The sequence below is a fragment of the Protopterus annectens genome, chromosome 1.part2, assembly GCF_019279795.1.
Source record: "Protopterus annectens isolate FY-2018-M chromosome 1.part2, PAN1.0, whole genome shotgun sequence".
In the NCBI taxonomy this organism is placed as follows: domain Eukaryota; kingdom Metazoa; phylum Chordata; order Ceratodontiformes; family Protopteridae; genus Protopterus; species Protopterus annectens.
Genome location: NC_056727.1, coordinates 1001402346 through 1001423652, shown reverse-complemented (window position 1 = coordinate 1001423652; position 21307 = coordinate 1001402346). Strand labels below are relative to the sequence as shown.

General features: G+C 40.6%; 1 protein-coding gene across 2 annotated transcripts in view; it reads right to left on the bottom strand.

Annotated features, from left to right (window-relative positions):
* Positions 1 to 21307, bottom strand: part of SMAP2 (small ArfGAP2) — a 976618-nt gene that overhangs the window by 679375 nt on the left and 275936 nt on the right. For both annotated transcript variants that reach the window (XM_044059966.1, XM_044059967.1), the window contains exon 3: positions 1769 to 1854. In XM_044059966.1, coding sequence (XP_043915901.1) covers positions 1769 to 1854 — 86 coding nt within the window. The remainder of the gene's footprint in view (positions 1 to 1768; positions 1855 to 21307) is intronic.

Genomic DNA, 21307 nt, shown 5'->3' with positions numbered 1-21307 from the left:
TCCACAGATTTGCCTTGTGGTACAACTCTACTTAATGGTTCAAGAGGTGGCAGACAATTGGTGAAGAGCTAGCAACCAAACAATCACTGAGACAGTTCTGATAGGATCATTTCACCACAATCCCTATCATTTCACCACAATCCCTCAGCTCTAATGTGCATGTTACATGCCATCAAAACAGGACAGCATTACTGGCTGAATGGACTCACTCCTACACACACAGCAGGGGCAGGGGCAGGCCTATCAATGGACACACCATGGTCCTAAGTACTACTTGCACTATTCTCCACTCTCTACTTGGTTCAGTACAGTACCAGTTCAGGTTGTCAATGTATTCCTGAGTTGGGCAACCCAACATTCATTGGGCACTCTAACTCCCTCAGCTAGTTCCTCCAGTAGTCAATCACAGATTGGTTAGGTCAAAACTTTACTAATGATCTAGAAGCAAGAGACACAACATTTTGAGCAGATCCTGGAACCTCCTCAACTAAAAAAACATGCACTGAGATTACTATCAAGATTCCTGGGGTAGAAAGAGCCACCACATAAGCTAGTGGCACAAGAGACAGCAATATGCCTAGGTGTGGTGGCCTCTAGAACTAAGAACAGACACTTTGAGGCTACCGCCAAAGAAGAGACCACATATGTTGCATGCTGATGCACATATGGCCAATGGCCTGAACATCTGGATAACAGACTGAGAGTCTGATACATATGACAAATGGCTTGAAATCTGGAGAGAAGGCTGACAGCCTGACATATACCTGACAAATTGCTTACTATCTTTGTAACAGACTGAATTTTAAGAATTCCGAAGGCTTCCCAATCTTTTCTTGCTCATTCCTCTACTTTGGATGGTACTGTTTCTGCTCTGTCTCATTCTCTTCCAACTTTTGATTTGTCTTTATGTTCCTTACAGGAAGAGTGAGCAGGACTCACAATAGTTCTCTCAGACGTTTCATTTACCAGGTACTCTTTGCAGGCTATAACTATGTATAAAGGCAGTGACCTCTTATTTGATTACCATGGTCTCAACAAAACAGCATCCAATTCTGTAAGTGCAGGATGTACAAAGTAAATGGTCACCTGTGGCTGGAGTATGCTTGTCACAAGGAAACCTTCTCAGTTTTGATGGCCAGATATAAAAGGCAAACAAATAAAACAAATACCAAAGCATGGGATAAAATCCCGAAACTGACTCGTAAAAACCTATTTACACTTTTGTTTAGAAAACACATTTTGGGGAATCTCTGGAAGAAACCTTTCAAAAATATTTGAGCACTGTCCTTATGCTCGGAGAAAAAAGTGGATTGCAGGGCTATGCCTCCTCTCACTGTAGCAGACAAACCATGCCAAAGGGAAGGAAAAGCTGAGTACTAATGCCAGCAGGCACAGCTCCAGATATATTACAGCCATAGAAACCTGAAGTAAAATGAATTAGAACTTCACTGAAGGAGTGCCTGAAAAAGGCGCTGAATGCAGTATAGGAAAAATGTAATTTTAAAACAATAAAATATGGGTAGGCCAGGCGACAGATTTAGTTAGTGCAGTAACAGTCATAACAAAATTCTATTACTCTGTTCTACTCAAGCAGTGCATTATGAAGTTTCATTTTTATTTCTGCATTATTTAAACATTGTTATTCTAGATTTTTAGAAGGTAAAACAGAGCATATTCTGCATCCACAGCACTAGACTGCATATTAAGAAGAAGCATCACTAGGATTAAAAAAATTATACAGTTTTTGTGAGTGAAATGAAAAGGATACTGGTCTGTCTGTGGACGTCGAAAGTTCTCTGGAAGATAAGCTTCATAAAGACGCTTTGCCTTTGCATTTCCCATCTCTTGTATACACTATAAAACACAAAAATGAAATAATTTCAGACTCATTTCATTAAGTGTAATTATTACACCCCTAGTATTATAAACATCTTTTTACTTTAGCTGTTAAAAATGTAACTTCTGCATGAAGGACCCTTGGGTGATAAGGTGTAAACTGTAGTCAAACTACTATATAATGGCACAAATGATCTTTATGCAAAATTCCTACATAAATTCTGCACATGCATGTACAACTGTGCTAGAAGGTGGCAAATAGAAAATAAACACCTGAGCACTACTTCATAAGAAACTACTAAACAATGTGAACCATTTTCTTATTAATTTCTGAAGCACTTTCTACAGCCTTCAGACTCCATAAGCTATAAATCCAGAAAAACACTTCATTAGGGAGTCACATAGCCTATCCAAGATGTCAGAATGATCGTGACTGGAAGCTCCTGACTACTCCTAAATACTCCAGAATGAAAAAGTGTGGCACTAAGCTACTTGTTGAGCACAAACTGTCACATCTACTGTTTCAAAGATATTATATACTGCAGTTCAAATTACCTGCTAGTAAAAACAGTCAGGTGTACATGTTTACATATGCCACATGTGAAGTTAACAGATATGTTTCTTTAAACACCAAGATGTTTAGACATTATGGCAACTTCCTGTTCCAGGGTCTTGTATATTCTACTTTGTCAGCATCAAATCTGGATGCAGAACAAAAAATGAAAATACGCAAAGGTAGACCACATTAACTCTTCAAATGGAGGAGTGACGCATATCATCTTAATGGTGCATGCCACAGAAGCCCAGATAAACTAGCACTGTTCTGACAAGGTGTTGGTTTTAAGCATTTCTCCAAACACCAACAAGACAGTGTTTGGAAACTTTTGCACATGCACACAAATTTATTAGCCTGGATTTCAGATTTATAAACATCCATCCACCTAGCAGTTTTCAACACAGCTTTCAAAATGGATTTGCATGCAAAAAGAGAAAATACTAATAGAAGGCTTTCTTTCATACTCCATTTATGAAAGAGGTTTTCTTTTCACTACTTTTTTGATGGGAATACAAGTACAGAAGAGTAAGCAAAGCACATCACTTTCATAGATTTCGGAGTGCTTCCAATTCACTTAATATTTACTATGTTTCTGTTTAAGTTTAACAACCAGTCCTGGTCCTTGTCAAATATCAATCAGCTTTAGAATTAAACAGTGTTAAAGAAGTACAGAAACAGAGATACTGCCTATAACAACAGCCCTGTATTCGCAAGGCACGCAGAGTTTGAGATGACAAATATATTTAATACCAAAGTCAAATTCCATCCTACTCTGATCGGCTATCAATATGGCCTTCACAAATCACTTCATATTGTGAGCCTACATAAAGCATCATGCTTTTGTTTTACCTAACAGCTTGAGTGACATGGCATTACTTTGATGACTATGAACTGCCCAAGACTGCAGCTTTAGAGCTGGGGAAAATGCTAGCAGAAACAACTTTTCAGCAAGCGATCCTAATTATAGCAGGAGATTATAATGTGGTCTGTAATAATTAGGACTTGTCATGGCGCCTAATATGGAAGAACATTATTATGGAAATAAATGAAAGCACCCAGGACAGACAATGTGGTAGTAAGTAGCCTTAGGAGCTCAAGGAGAACTAACTTACCATTCCCACAGCTGTAAGACGAGGCCAGGTTTAGATATTCTAAGACAACAGCATGTTCATTTACTTCATAGGTTCATAGGTAAGTATTAGGCTATCTGCCCAAGGGCATTTATAAGCCTACATTTATAAGCCTAGCCAGAATGTGTTGGCTTTCGCCACCCCCTTAGATTAGCTCCCTGTGCCTCTGTCTGGCAGAGCCACTAGTTCCCTGCATCCTCTGTCCAGCAGAGCCACTGCAGTGATCCCCAGGGTAAATTTTCTGTTTCCCATCCACCCATCAAGGTTTCTCTTGAAGAGTGTTAGTGAGGGGCTCTCTACCTGATGTATATTAGAATCCTGTTCCAAAGCATGGGGAGTCTCTGGGACAGGAATCTATCCCTCCAGCATATCCTATTTATCGTTGTGGTGAGATTTATATCTCAAGAGCGTGTGGCTCTCCGGGATTTGTTTTTTTTTTTTTTTAGGTGGAGCATGTCCATCAATTCTGGGTTGGACATGGCCTTGTATGTCAGGCAGAGATCACCTCTGAGTAAGCGGTATGCAACCGAGTACAGCTGGAGTTTCTTGAGTCGGGCTGCATAGGGCATCTGTTTGAGGCCAGTAATCCTCTTGGTGAGGTACTTTTGTGGTCTTTCCAGCTGTTGCAGGTGTCTTGTAAGGTACATCCAAATCGGGCATTGTATTCTATGATGGGTCTAATGAGTGATGAGTAGAGAGGCACAATAACCTCTTTTGTTCTAGATGCGAACCCTTTTGTGATTAGGTGGGCCACATAGAAGGATTTTCTAACCACCTTGGCAATATAATTACCAAAGAAGAGATTACTATCTATTTGGGTCCCCAGATCCCTTATTACATTTTCTGTATTTAGGGGGCTACCACCTATGTGGTAGTTCGCAGGTACCTTATTTTTTTCAAAGGGGATGACACTTTTTGGCATTTAGCTTGAGGCCATGATTTTGACACCAAGTATCCATCTCAGCGAGACCCTTCTGGAGGGTGTCTGTATCACCGGAGAATCAATTCTGGCCCCTAGTTTGCAGTTGTCTACAAATTTGGTCAGTCATAGTCCTCCTACGCTTGCCTGTACCTCTGAGAAGTATATACTGAACAGGAGGGGTCCTAGGACTGAGCCCTGGGGGATGCCACTTGTAACCGGTTTAGAGTCGCACGTAGAGCCTGCAACTCTCACCATGTGGGTTCTATCCACGAGCCAGTTGGCAACCCATTTCGTAACGTAGGGGTTTATGTTCGAGCTGGTGAGCTTGTCTATAATACTAGAATGGGGAATGGTGTCAAAAACCTTTGCGAGATCTAGATAGGCTGTGTGGACCTCCTTTCCCTCATCTAATGCCTTGGTAACTGTCTTGAGGGAACAGAGATACATTTGATTACAATATCTTATTGTGCACCTATAAAGGTATGATAAGGGCCCAGTGTAGTTGGGAAAAGAAGCAACAATGATTTCCTTCTTATTGAAAAAGACACGCATTTAAGGAGTGGATAGCACATTAGATTTGGGAAGTAGTAGGATAAATGGAAATGTGTCAGAAGAAACAGACAGCTGCTGCTTCAGAAGCAGTGAGAAGAGACTGTGTAGCTACACATGAAATAAAGGAAAGAGTAAAATGGGGAAATGGTATAAAAATATTGTGAAAGGTTGCCAAGAGTTAAAGCACTGCAGAATAATTCAGAGAACCCCACTGACGAGGAAGGAGTAACAGAAACTGCCAGAGAGAGTATCACAGAATATTTGGACAATATGCAAGAGTATGGAAAAAAGGTATTTCTATGGATTCAAGGGAAAATGCATTATGTGTCCTGAAGGGGGAATTACCTGCATCCTAGAAGAAAGAGGTAGTGTGTTTCTAACTAAAGAGGGGAAAGATCATGCAGAACCTGCCCCATACAGACCAATTTCTGCATTCAATTATAATACAGTTCTTATGTCTATATTGCCAAAAAGTTAGCAAAAATATTACCAAATTTGACAGAAGTACAGAAGTGTGTATTTACAGAGTGAACTCTGATGATTCTGAAGGATGCTCTGGACAGAAACATTACCACTACTATCAGTAAGCCTGGATGAAGAGAAAGCTTTTAGCAGGATAAGGTGGGAATTCATTTGTAGAGTAATGGTTGATTTGCACTTCTTAATGAAATAATTTAATTAATTAATAAGAAAGGTATATACAGGGTCAGAAGCAAAGCTAAAAGTGTGTGTGGAGGGGTTATCTGGCAAATTAAACTTGTCTTGAGGAGCATATCCTCATTTCCCACTGTTGTCTGCCTGCAGCAAAATCTTAAATTCCATGAAGTCCCAAGTTAGCCTGAAAAAGTCCTGGGAAGAGACCTTGGTAGATTGGGGATGAGATTCAGACAACAGTGACGGGGGCAAAATAACTGAGAATCACTTATTTTCAGTGCCTTCAGCCCTGGCTGCCTGGTTAGGCTTACTGGCCTCCACAAATGACCGAATGATCAAGACAGTACAGTTGTATAAAATTTTACCATAACAGTAGATATCTTTCTCTTCACTGTTGCAGTATTCTTTACAATAGGGTAGCCCAATGTCTGGCCAGTATACCAAAGCCTTTAGGTTGTAATAGGTACTCCATAAATCACATGTATGCTCCCTGCGCACAGTGTAGGGCATAAAGGCGACATCTGAACATACCATCCTCAGAACTGAAAAACCCCAGTAAGAATGACAGTCTAAGGATATTAGCAGGCAACAAGCACACCCAGAAGGAAAAAGGATCAAGGAGAGAATAATGCAACAGTGAAGAGAAGGACATCTACTGTTACAGTAAGATTTTACACAACTGCACTGCTTCCTTCCATACCACTGCTGCAGTACTCTTTACAACAGGGAAAGTGCAATAGCTCAGAATAAGGTTAGGAGGAGTAAGAGACAGTAGAGCCCTCTAGGAAGCCATGGAGAATGGACCAGGCAAAACCAGCTCTGGCCCTAGAAATCACATCCAACTTGTAGTGCTTGGTAAACGTATGCACAGAAGTCCAGGTAGCTGCCTCAAGAATAGAATTAGTAGCCAAACCCTTGAAAAAAAGCACCAGAAGAAACTTTAGCCCTAGTAGAATCAGCCTTAACAGAGGAAGGAAGGCTCTTCCCATGAAAAGAATAGCAAAAAGAAATGGCTCTAAAAATCCAAGAAATGGTTTGTTTAGAAACAGCCAAACTTAAAGACCTAGGATGAAGAGAGTCAAAAAAGTTATTCAGATTTACGAAAGGCTTCAGTTTTATCCAATAATAAATCCAAGGTGTGAAAACCTTCACACTGGCACACTGCGGGAAAGGGAAAAAAGTGGGCAAATGGGACTCATTAGACCCATTACAGAGTACAACGCCCCTTTTGGTATGTACCTCACAAGACATCTACAGCAACTGGAAAGGCCGCAGAAATATCTCACAAAGAGGATTACTAGCCTCAAACAGATGCCCTATGCAGATCGTCTCAAAGAAATCCAGCTTTACTCCATCGCATATCGCCTACTCAGAGGTGATCTCTGCCTAACATACAAAGCTATGTCAAACCTAGAGCTGCTGGACATGCTCCACTTAAAGAAATCCCAATCCCTCCGAGCTACACGCTCTAGGGACCTAAACCTTGTCACCACAATAAACAGAACATGCCGGAGGGATAGATTCCTCTCCCAGAGACTTCCCATACTCTGGAATAAACTACCTATCTATATCAAACAAAGCTCCTCATTAGCACTCTTCAAGAAAAATCTTGATGATTGGATGGGAAATAGGAAATTCACCCCGGGGATCACCTCTGTGGCTCTGCTCAACAGTGACACAGGAAAATTATTTTCTTGGGTGGCAAAAGCCAGGATACCTTTTTGGCTGGGCTTGTATAGGCCCCAGGGCCGATAGCCTAGTACCTACCTATGAACCAAATGAACAGACTGACTAAGAGTTAACTCATTAACCACCTTGGGCATAAAGGAAGGATTAGTACAGAGGGACACCCTGTCCTTATGGAAAACTAAAAAACTGAGGAACAGCCATAAGGGCTCACTGCTCAGACACCTGCCTGGCAGAAGTAAGGGCCAAAAAGAGAACAGTCTTCCAAGAACAATACTGCAAGGAAGTTGTAGCAGCAGGCTCAAAACGAGCCTGGGTCAATTTTTCTAAAACAAAATTAAGGTCCCAGGAAGGAGGGACAGGTTTTCCTGGGAGGCCTAATAATGAAAGACCCCTTTAAAAAACTGTTCAACTTCCATTTTTGCCTCTAGATTTGAGGCCAAAGGTAGACAAGCAGAAATAGCTGAAAGGTGAATCTTAACAGAAGAATAGGCCAACCCAGCACTGAGCAAGTCACACAAATAAGACAACCAAAGGAATATCCAAGTAAGTGGCACCAGGTTATGAGAGACCAAACAGAAAACCTTTTCCATTTGGCTAAGTAGGGTTTCCTAGTAGTTGATTTTCTGGCCTCCTGCAAGACATAAAGGACATCCTATGGAAAAAAAGGTGTCTGTGAGGGATCAAAACCCTATCACCCACAATGTCAGTTGAAGAGAAGACAGTTGGTGATAGATGAGAGGTCCCTTGTCTTGTGTAAGTAGGTCCACCCTGTGAGGTAATGTGATGACTGCCCTTGGCAAGATGCAGAAAAAGAGGGAAACAATGCTGTCTGGGCCAAAAGTGAGTCACCAGCAAGATTTTGGTGGCATACTGTTTTATCTTGAACAGGACTTTTGGAATGACAGAAAGGGGAGGGAACACATAATAAAACATTCCCTTCCAAGGAAAAGATATGGTGTCCACATTCAAAGCCAGACAACATGGGACTCTGGTGCAAAAGAAAGGAAACTGTCTGGTCAGAGAGGAGGTAAAGAGATCTACTTGAGCAGTACCCAATGGTGGACAATATCCAAAGACACATCCCTGTGAAGCATCCACTAGTGGGATTGTGTTATGGTCCTGCTCAGAGAGTTTGCTCCTATGTTTTGAGCTGAGCTTGAAAGGTCACCAGATACTGAATAGCGAGATCCCAGACATGAAGAGCTAGTCTGCACGGGAGAGAAGACCTTGTCTCCCGTTGCTTGTTGATATACCACATCACTGTGGTGTTGTCTGAGAGAATCCTGATGGGCCCTGGAAGGAAAACAGAATGAAAAGCCTGAAGATCCAGAAGAAGAGCTCTCATCTCTGACACTGATGTGGTCCTTCTTTTGACAAGACCAAAGGCCCTGCACTTTCAGAGGCCGGAAGGATGCCCCTCATCCCACATCAGAACGATCTGTGAAGAGTTTCTGAGAGGGGGTTGTAGGCTGAAATTTAAGCCTTGGGTTGAGGGACAAACGATGAATCCATCACTGAAGTTCCAGCCTGAAGCATGGGAGAAGAGGAACTAAAAACTCTAAAGGATGACAATGTTGAAGGCAAACTGACTTTAGTAACCTTTAGAGCTTTCTCATGTGCAGTTTGGCTTCAGAAAGCATTGAAATGGTGAAAGCCATGAAACCCAGAGCCCTCAGAAACTCCCCTGGCTGAAAATAATGCCAGAGGAAGAAGGGACCCAAAGAAGGTAATCAGTGTTAAGGCCTTGGGAGGAGACAGGGCTGCCAGCAATGGAAATGTCTGGAGCCTGCACCATAGGAAAACATGATCTGAGGAAGAGTCAGAAATGAGTTTTGAAAATTTACAGTAAACCCCAGACTATGCAGAAGACAAATTGCAAAGTGAAGATGCTGAAGCAACATCTCTGGAGAACAGACCTGTATGAGCAGGTTATCTGAGGAAAAAAACTGTATTCCCTTCACTCTGCAAAAAGCAATCACAGGAGTGAGGCATTTGGTGGACCCTTGGGGCAGTAGAGAGGCTAAAGGGCAAAGCAGATAACTGAAAATGCCACCAGGAAGCAACAGAGAAATGTGGAAATCTCCTGAAAAGGAGATGGATAGGGATATGTAGATAAGCAACCTTGAGATCCAGGGAGATAAGAACATCCTGAGGAAGTAGAAGAGGAAACCAGGTTTGAAGGGATAGAATCCAAAAGGAAGGAACCTTCATAAAGGTGATTAGCTGAGAAAGATCCAGAATGGGTCTCCAGCTGGCTTCTTTCCTGGGGACCAAAGACCTTCTGGAGTAATACTTCTTCCTACTCTGAGGAGTTGGAACCTCTTGAATAGTTCCCTGAGCCAACAGGCCTTGAAGTACCTCTTGAGAAAAAGGGGCAATTGTTCCTGAGGTGGTTAAGGAGTGCCCAAGAAGGGGTGGGATTATTTCCAGACCATGAAATACCCTTGGCGAATTATAGAAAGGACCCAAGAGTGTTGGGTGATCTGTAACCTATTAACCAAATGGAAAGGGACAGGGAAAGGCAAAGAGAGAGAGGAATGCAACTGGAAAGAGGAAGCCAAGGGTATGGATCTGACAGTTCACAGCTCTAACAGCTAGAGTAGCAGAAGTATAAAAGCTCTGACACAACCTCTACATAGATCTGCTGTCTTTATCACAAGGAAGCAACTCTGTAGAAGGTAAAAGCTTCAATGGCTTGTCAGAGGCAACTGACATCACACAGGGGTCAGCAGTGGTATGCTTAAAGAAATTTGCAGTCATGAGGTACCTTATAAAATCTACCAGTTTTTTTGAGAGCAGAGGAGCATGGAATCCGGAGCCTGTGAAGTAGTGGAAAAGGCATCCAACAAGGCAAGGACAGGAGGGACAGCAGAAGGCCTAGGAGACTCCATTTGTAGGAGCTCATAGTACATCTTCTGAGCATCAAACACCTGAGCACAACCCCATTTAAAAAAAAATGCATTGTTTTGGAAACTGTGTCACCAAAGGAAATCTCCTCAAAAGGAGTGTCAGAACTAACAGACTTTTTTTCCTCGGAACCATAATCTAAGGGAGAATAAGTCAAAGATTCACCATCAAAATCTACATCCTCATTTGAGGAATCTTGCTCCCTAGGCCTCTTAAGAGGAGTAGAAGCCCAAGGTGGAGCAGAAACAGAAACCTCCTGAGGGGACTTCAATGCCATAACAGCATTAAACAAACCCGGAGTGAAGTTTTTGCCATTCACAATGAGGATCTTTAGGGACAGGAGAAATATACTTGGTTTTCTCTTTCTTTTTTAAGGGGATGTCAGCCTTATAGATTTTGGGAAGCTCAGACTCCTTGTGACACTAAGTGTGGTCGAAGTTTTTCCCTCACTAAAATTTGAGAAATACCCCTAGGCCCTTCAGAAATAATCAGCCATAGTTCCCCCTGTACATCCAAAGTGGACATCTGCAAGGCCTCCATGGACATGCGGAAAGCCGGATCCATGCCGGCCTCCAAAGCAATGGCAGCAGAGGAATCTGACAAATAGACCGGATGGTCTTTCTGGGATTTCACTAGCCTCAAGAGAGATGTCTTTTGGAGGCAGCGCAGCAGAAGAATCAGACCTAGCTTTCTTGGCCTTCTTTGTAGATGGCTGTCCCTTGGCCTTCCATAGTGTCTTTAGCAAGAAGCTTAAGATGCTGGTCCTCTAGATAAACAGCTAGGGAAGAAAGCTGACTATGCAATAATATGAAAGCCTGACAAATAGCACATGATCTATGGTTGTGAGAAGCACTTAAGCAATGCTCATGGCAGTCTTTATGAGGAATCTGTCTCCCACACTGGCATTTCCCCTTTCTGGATGACATGGAACCAGCAACCCAACAAAGTCAAATAAAAAAAAATAAATAAATAAGGAAACAAAACCCCAACAGGGCACTTATCTGAATGGCTATGTAACCAGCACACGAATGAGCGTTCAGACCGATGATCAAAGATAGCGTTCGGACTGGCACCAAAGTAGTTCTGAGGATGGTACATCCATACGTCACCCTTATACCCTAGGCTGTGTGTGGGGAGCATGTGTGTGATGTACAGTGTACCCATTACAACCTAAAGGTTTTGGGAAACTGGCCGGACATCGGGCTACCCTTGGCAGGGGATCCCAATTGTACAGAATACTGCAATAGTGATATGGAAGGACATCATCTATGTGGTCCCTTCTGACTCTTCTAAGATTATAGGGTCTTTATAAGATCAAGATTATTCAGTGTCTATGAGGAAGAAAGTAGCACTCCTAGGATCTATTAAAGATCCTCCTTCCCCTTCAAATATTGCAACTCTTGCAGTCACAGCCTGTACAGCAGCTCCAGCCCAGATGACAAAAGGTCTGGATTGCAAAGAATTACCACAGAAAAACTGCATGGTGGCCTCCGGAAGGGTCACGCCACAGGCTTCAGTTAAACTAGGTCCCTGGTACAGTGTCAGCAAAGGTGCTACATTGATATTGGTATCAACAAGTCTCAGGGGGCTGTCCAACTCTGAAATGGTGTTGTCAGCCTCCCGAGCCATGTTCTCCCTTGGATACGTCTTGTTTCTGTCACAGGAATTCAGAAGGACTGGTGGATGACACAGTATTCCTAGGCCACCCATGAGACTTTTGTTATAAATACTTTTTGAGGGATTCTGTCTTCTGCTTAATCATCCACTGATTAAAACAGGCATACTGGGAGGAATTGGATACATCTTACTCTGAACCCAGGTAGTAAAGAAGAACGTACAGGAATTCCTCTATGGACTCTGCTTTCTACACTTTAAGAAGTTACTAATATTTTGAACTAATACCTACATATAGCAACACAAATATAAGGAAAGATGAGACAGATAACCAGCAGAGTACTTCACAGTAACCCTGGCGTCTTGCCAAGCAAACTGCCTGAAAATGCAACTGATTTGCTTGTGGTGCTCACTGAACTGTGGCAAGAAAGATCTGAAGGTGGTACTAGCCCAGTGTCCCTTTATAACACTGATGTCCTTATGTCAGCATAGGAGGAAGTCTACCAGGCCAAGACAGAGAAAATGAAACTTCTGGTATTTGGAATATATTTCAAGATTCTGAAGGCAGGAATTCAAGAATCAATATTAAAACACTGATTTAAGAAAAACAACAAGCTAATCACAGACTCCCCATCACTGATACGAGCTATATAATATACACAGCACCTAGGAGGCAGTTCTACAGACATGGGAACATTTAGACTTCCTACACATTGTAAGTGCACCAAAACAGCAGCCATGTCTCTAGTGAACACCCTTGGGGTTAAGGAGATATTAAATGGAATAATCCGCAACTTATGACTGGCTCTAAATCTCAAGCACAGACATCCCTTGGATTCCTTCATGACTGCTATGGGTAAGGAGGTATTTCACAGTTCCAAATACCATGTTCAATTTCCATTCTAGTAGAAAAAAAGCAGTTACTATTCACACACCACTCACAATCACTGTTTAGGATGAATGTGTTTAGGCCCCCTGAGAGGCAAAACAGGTCTGAAGTTCTATGCAGAGCCTCTCCGGTCTGGTGGGATCTTAAGGATTGCTCTTTTAAGAGGATATAAAGTTAAAAAAAAAAAAAAAAAAAAAAAAAAAAACTTTATTCAATTATCACTTAAGGCATAGGCACATGTACATTAATACAAAAGAAAACAAACCATGTTAACATTTTTCCATTTGCATATGTCATATACATGCATGTTTTTTTGTTAACTGTTTCTTCAGTCCAGTATTACATAACTTGCTCAATTCCAGCCTTCTCTAAAACCTCATTCCTCCTCATGAACTTTAAGCTGCATGTATTAGTCCCCATAAATTCCATTTATTTCTATGTAATTTCGCCTTCCTTTTTCTAAAGATTATGCTTCCAGTTCTTTTACCTCTTTTACAAAACTGAATAATGAAAGCATCCACAGATAGGCACCACAGGAAAATGGGATCTTCTTAAAGGAAGTTTATTTTTGAGTGCTTCCATCCACAAGGGACTTTTATAATGCAAACTAACCAACCACAAACATTGAACAATAATTAAATTAAGACAAATAGTAGACCTAAAAGGTAAAAAAGCACTGAATTCACCGCACATAAATATAACTCAATAAAAAACAAGATATTAAAATCTTAAGCTGCCACAATGTTTCTTTTTTAAGTAGCTGCTTCTTAAAACAGCCCTCCCTAAGATCCACAGGTAAATGGTCTAAGACAGCAAAACAGAACTTCTTAAAGGAACCAAATGTTAAGGTGTGTCTGTAAAAGGCACTGCTGGTATCTTTCCTCTTAACGGCATACAAGTGTGTTCTTTAACTCTGTGAGGTAACTTTCTAGTAGTTGTTCCAATGTAAAATTCATCACAATGTGAACAGACAGCAATGTAAATCAAACCAATGGTATTATAATCATAGTGTGCTTTCATTTTAACGCTTCTGTCCATGTGAGACAAAACACTGGCAGAGCCTTCAAGTATAAAATTGCATGCCCTGCAAAAACCACACTTAAACATGCCCATTTTTTTATGTGTAAGTTATAAAGGCATCCTAGTATGTGCATTCTCCAACCACTGCTTAATGCACTTACATTTTTTGCACAGAAATTTGGGAGAGGGTCCCACCGCTGTGTATACATCAGGGTTCCCTTGGAAAATTTTCCAGTTGTGTGTAATAATATTTCTAATGCTACTGTCATTAACAGACATCTGCAAAATAAAACTACTGTTGTATTTAACATCAATACTATTCTTCTGAGGTACAACTCCCACCGATAATGGAAGGAAACTGTCTCTATTCTGCTTAATCTCCCCGGCAGTCTTAACCAACAGGCCAAAATCATAACTCCTACTGCTGAATAATGCAATATCACTGATCCCTTTGGAAAAGTTACCAAAGTTAGTGGTCAGTCTAAACAGTCTTATCATCTGACTTCTGGACTTTTGTCCTTGACATTCTGCATAACACCCATCCTCAAATCCTCTGACAAATTCACATGCTGATTTATTTCCAAATGTATCCTCTGCAGCATTACGCTATATGCAGTCTATTTTTTTTACAATAATTCAATACTCTTTCCTTTTTTGTCTATACCTCTAAGGTCATTTGCTTTCAAAGACAGTATGGAAAGAGTAGCCATTTTAATAAAAACCCATTGTTCCCAGCTATTATACATATTTTTAGCGTGTGCATTTCCATCTTTTGTCTTACATGCACACACTAACACTTGGCAGGCTTTCTCCTCATTTCAACTTGAAGCTATAACACATCTTCAAGACTTTTTGCTTTAATATTCAAGCATATTCTTGTATACAAAAAGCAAATAGTAAGGATAAATGGTCCAACACGCAAGAAAAGTAAATAGTAAAAAAATAGCGAAGGACCAAGCCACGGCAACACAAGACAAAAACTTTTAATAGTAGTGAGCACTTTCGCACCACCTTTGCTGCTTCATCAGAAATTGCAGAAAAAAAAACAAAAGGCACCATTTTTAAAATACAAATCAGCCAATGAAATCACTTGGCCAATTCAGCCTTAAAGTTAGAGAGTATAAAATAGATCTAGTACATCAGTGGTCTGTACAAGCAACAGTAATGCACAAAATAATAACATATAAAAGACAGTAGCATATATATATATATATATATATATATATATATATATATATATATATATAAGAAACGGCATATGTAAAATGGCAGCATAAATAAAAATATATATAAAAGAACATATGTAAAGTCTGTACATATATATACATATATATATATATATATATTTATATTACTGTGCATATACGCACACACACGCACACACATATTATATATATATACATACACATATTCTTGGATGCATCCTATCTCTTCAATTCTCTAGCTTGCAGAACAGGTTTAATACCTATCTTGTCATTCAAACCCCTACCTGTAGTAGCCCGCATTCTAATAATCCATTTAAGTTCTGATGCTTCTGCTCTATTTCTAACATTACCTCCCCATTCACTGGGCACAAAATTCTCAATCACCATAAATCTAAAGGAGTGTGTGGGGTTATGCTGCATGACATGTTTACCTAGTGCACTTGCTTCTGTCTGTCTGCTAATATTATACACATGCTCTCTATTACAGTCCCTGAACTTTCTGTTCGTTTTGCCAACATAGAAGGACATACATACCTGGCAGTAGGCCAGGTAGACCACATGCATGAAATCACAACTAGCACGTATATTCTTATATTCCATCATTCTACCCGTGTCAGGATGTGAAAACCTACTGCTGGTATCAATCAGACGAAAGAAGTTGCATTTATTACAGGGCAGAGTGCCTACATCACTCAAAGCCATCTCATTACTGTTATCTGACTTCAGATAACACAGCATCCTTTTGAGTGACTTTTTATTTCTAGAAGCAAATCTTAGTCTGTCCCCCACTATTGACTTAATCTGTTCATTCATACAAAAGACATGCCAATTCCTGTCAAAGATATTCTGCAGCTGTTTAATATTACTGGAATACATAAACAGTACTCTCATTTCATTATAATGAGTTACATCTTTACAAGCCCTTACAGGCTTCTCAGAGAAGTAAGGTTTCCCTTGATCCCCACTTCCTTGGGATTATAACCCAGTGATCTATAATTATCACTTAGACGCATCAATTCTCAATGAAAATCTTCATTCTTAGAATTCAGTCTTGATGGCCGTAGGCCCTGTCCTTTGATCACATTTTTAAAAATGTGTGCCACATGCACACTCTGCCTCTGCACATCAACGTTATAAGTTGAGGTATATGCTTTACAGTCCACCCAAAAGTTTGAAAAGTTCAACAAAATTTCAGTCTTTATTAGCCACTTTTTCTTGCAAAGCCATATTTCATAAATGAGACTGATGCTTTACAGTCTCCCATTTATCAATTTCAGTACTTCTCATCTTCTCCCTGATCATCTCCCTCTCCCACTGCCAGGCACTGGTTCAAGTCCATGGTACTCATGATTCTTCTAGTCAACCACTGTGCTTCTTCTGTCTCTCAAGCATTTTCCTTTGCAACAATGGAAAATGTTTTAATGGCAAAGTCTCTCTATGAGCATTATTTTCAGAAGAACGTGAAGTAGAGTGCCCTTCTACCTGCTGACTCTATTTTTGTTGGATTTTTTTTTTTTTGCCTTAGCCTGTTCTGTATCTAAAATGTCTTTGATCCTCCAGGAAAAAATCAGAAGATAACTGGATACAACAACTTGAATCTCACACATGCCTCTCGACATTCCACTGCTGGGAAAATTTTGCTTCTTTTCTGCCTAGTGCACAGGGAATAATCATTTTTCACAAATACTCTGCTATCTCCAGTTTTTAATACTTTTCATTTCTGCCACGGTTTTGTAAGAATCAACTCTTGCTGCTTGTATGACTGCATCTTTACTACTATAGGTTTTGGCTACTTTCTTATGGCCAGGTTTGGAGTGGAACACCAGTCCAGTTGCTTATATGTACTTTCATAAATTAATGCAGTATACTCCTACCAGTTTCTCTGATACTGCACAAAGTCTTAGGTTTTCTCTGACTGTTCTGTCTTCTAATTACTATTTTTGAAAAAGCTCTTGTTGAGAAGCCTCATACCCTACTAATCTTTTCTTTATTTCAGTCTCTAAGTTTTGTAGTTTTATCAGTTCATCTGATTGCAGTTATGTTACACTACTAAACACACTCATTCACACCTTTAAGTGACTCTCCCCTACTCCATCCCATCTACTAAGGATCTGGTATAATGGATAAGCACTTCCCTGTCATCTCTGTTTCTGGCCTGGTTTATATACATATTCTTAGGCAGTGTAGTAATTGAATCATGTTCACTGGCAACCATTTAATTTTAGAACAAACACATTGTGTGACAGATGGAGATACACTATGTCATTGGAGGTAAAGCTCTCACATAAACACACATGAAAAATGCAAACCTGGTTGTCAGTCTTGCACCCAAAACGCTAAATACCAAACACTAAGAAACAAACATGCAAATCCACATATGCTGAGGTACTTGCATGTAATCTGCCTAAACCTCCAACACCTCCTAAAAGCATCTCTCAGTGGCCTCACACACACTCAAAAGACAGCATTTCACACAACACAACTCTGAAAATCCTAGCAGCCCAGCTTCCAAGTCCATAAAGCAACACCCCATACAGCGAAACTTTCTAGTTATTGGGGATTCCATTGTAAGACATACTAATGTCCCCATTTATAAAGCTAAACAAGGAGATGATCACAGTGAGCTGTGTGTCAGGATCCACCAGATCATACATTTACTTAGGTCTTTAAACCGTAAGTACCAGTATGACACGGTACTAGTCCATGTGGGCCGTAAACAACCTAAGATGTACCTGACTGAACTATATGGAAAGAGAGGCATGATGAGCTCTCTGTATATGTATCCCAGGTGGGTATGAATCTAGCTTTGAGTAGCAACCTACCTTCACCTATGATGATGATGATGATAACGCTGCAGTACCAGCAAAGAAAAGATGCACTTCAACAAATGGCTTAGCTCCTGGTGTCACAACAAGGGGGTCCGATATCTGTCAGTCTGGGGAGACATGATTGACAAACCATGATGCTTTGCCAAAGAGGGTTTGCACTTGTCAACACTTGGCTTCCAGATACTGGAAAAAAACTATCTATTCCTATAGTGCCTTTTTTTAGGTCATGCCAATTTGTTAAACCCTCCAACACAACAAAAAACACTCATGACTACCAAAAGTACTGCTGCTCTATGTTAGCAATTCAAATAAAAAACCACACACCCTGGAAGCACTCCTCACCTTGGAGAATGAAGACATATGTATAGTCACAGAAACATAGTTCAAAACCATGGAAAATCACCCCAGCTATCAAAGGCTACAATGCCTTTCATACATTTCGACTGCCCTCAGCTCAGGATAAAACAAAGGGAGGAGGTGTCTCAATGTTTATAAAGGACAAGTACACTGCTAGACTGATTCAGCAACGACTTGCTTGAGCTCCTCCATGCGTATAACCATAGGTGTGACCCCCAATCATACCCTTGCTAGCTACAGATCCCCTAACACGAGCCTGGAAAGCCATACCTCCTTCCAAAACCTAATGAAATCTCTTAAAATTCAGCCTAACATCATACTTACGTGTGACTTCAACTACCCCTCCATAAAAAGAGACAATTATAATACCCATAATTCACTTGATCAGAGGTTTTTGGACTTTGTCAACACAAACACCGTGAATCAACTATTTTGCTCCCTAACTAGAGGTACAAATGTCTTAGACCTAGTACTCACAAGCATGGTGGGATATTGATTCCTCCCGTGCATTAACTCCTCCCTGGTAAAATCTGACCATAAAATTATCTCATTTAATATTAAAACTAACCTAGAATCACCATCAAACTCCAAACCTGTTAATAACTTTGCTAAAGTGAATTACCTAAAACTAAGTGAAAGTTTATTAAACTTCCAAGCCCTTCCAAACCCAGATGACACTGATGTCTACTCAGAGCTGTACGTAAAAGCACTGTATAACCACATTCATTACTGCATATAGGAGGCAGTACCTGTTCGAGTCAAACCTATGATTAATGGCAAAATTAAACCACCCTGGTGGACCCCTAGCATAAACAGTTTAGTCAACAAAAGGAAAAAAGCCAAGAAGGAACAGACAAAACACTGCAAAAAGACACTCACCAGTCTAAGCAAACAAATTAAACAGCTTGTCAAATCTGCCAAAGCAAAACACTACAAGGCAAAGATAACCTCCCACGTGAAGATAACCATAAGGCTATTTTTTTTAATTGCAATTGAACCCCAGCGGAAAAGCTCAGTGATGTGCAGAGTTAATCATGAATGGTAACACTTACACCCAACCTGAAACTATAACAAACCTGCTGGCTGACAAGTTCAGTTCAAACCTCCCCACATCACCTCCTACCACACCCACAGAAAAACCCACAACCATTCCCCTACTGGTCATTATGAGGGAAATGGTCCTTACAGTGCTTGCTAATGCCAGAAACATAGCCTCCATGGCTCCAGACAACATTCCAGAATGCTTCCTAAGCAGCTTTAAACAGAATCTATCAGGGCCACTAAAAATCCTCTAACCACAGCCTCCAGACAGACTTTGTCCTAGTGGAATGGAGGCCTGTAACAGTCATCCTTCTGCACAAGGGGGCCCATCAACTGACCCAGGTAACTACAGACCCATAAGCTTGACCAGTCTTATTTGCAAGACCAAGGAGAGAATTATCAAGGACCTGATTAATAACAATATAGGAAATCTCCAAACACTGGACCAGACCCAATTTGACTTTATCAAAGGGAGGCCTTGCCTGCTCAGTCTGGTGGACTTCAAGAAAGTCACCAGAGCCATGGATGAGGGTAAAATGGTACACACAGTTTATCTAGACATGGCCAAAGGTTTCGACACAATCTCCCTTCTTGGGGATCATAGATAAATCCCTATGCTGTAAGATGGATAGCAAACTGGCTCACTGACAGGGCACGTGAATCCACTTCTGGTAAGAAATCTGTTAATAGCAGTGTCCCACAGGACTGAGTGTTGGGACCCCTCCTGCTTGTTATATACTTCTATGAAGTGAAGGCCAATGTTGGGAGCCACTGGCGCTAAAGACTGTAAGCTGGGAGCAATCACTCATGATGTCATCCTACAAACAGGCCTAAACAAATACAAACAACTAGTGCCAAAACCATGGTCTGAAACTAAATGCTAAAAATGTGTAATCATACCTTTCGGTCAATATCCCTGCAAATTATATTATTGATAGCACATTGCTAAAAGTAAAACCAGTGGTGAAAGACCTACGAACACAGATAGATAGTAACCTAAAATTTGACCACCAGGTAGCTACAGTAGTGAGAAAACCCTTCTGTATGGCTCTCAAAGGAAGCCACATTGACATTATACTTGGTCCTTATCAAGGCCACATCGAGTACAATGCTCCCTTCTACATATACTTAATCAAGCACTTACACTAAATGGAGAGGCCCCAAAAGCTTCTCACAAAAAAATAAATAAATAAATTACAAAATGTAAGACACACGTCTTATGCAGATCGACTAAAGTTTGTATCCCTTTAATCAGTCTCATATCGTTAATCGAAAGGTGACCTATGCCTGACCAAAACAATGTTACATATTCGCAAGAAAAATTATATAAGGGTCACACGTTCCATGAACCTGTACCTTATTTGTGCCAACAGCTAAACATGGAGGAAAAAATTAGTATCCCAACGGCTACCTCGTCTATGGAATAAAATTATTATCTTAGTAAACAACAACAACAACAACAACAAAAAAGCCTGTCCCTCACTCTCTTCAAAAGTAATTTGGATAAATTAGTGGGGAACCATAAATTCACTCTCAGGGTACTGCCCATGTAGCTCATGGACAGAGGGAGTCTGTAAAATGATTCAGATTCCAACACCCAAAGACCTACTATCCTGACACTACCCCATCCCATATCTGGGGAATTAAGATATAACATTGTCATATCCTGGGTATTATTGGCTAGGCTTGTAAGGGCTCTTGTGCCATTAGCCTTGTAATCACCTATGAATAACTAGTTAAAGATTCTATTTTTCCCAGCCTTTTGGTGCTTAAGTTTCATTAAATCACCTCTGAGTACATCTGATTTATTTTTTTCTCTAAATACCAATGCTTAAACTAACTGCTTTTTGTTGAACATCTTCAGTATTCTTCCTGGCCAGTAATTCTTCTTCTCCTTTAACTGGATGATTTTCTTTCAGAAACTCCAAATTTCTTCTTTCCTACTACCCATGCAGTGCACATACAAGCAGTAACTGAATTTTACCCAAGATGACAATTTTACCAGCCCCTTTTCTCAGTTTCTGTTTTCACACTCAGCTGAAATTAAGTTGTTGATCAATATGCAGCCAACTTGGAAGTCCCCTATAAAGCTCAGCGGGTCTACTTT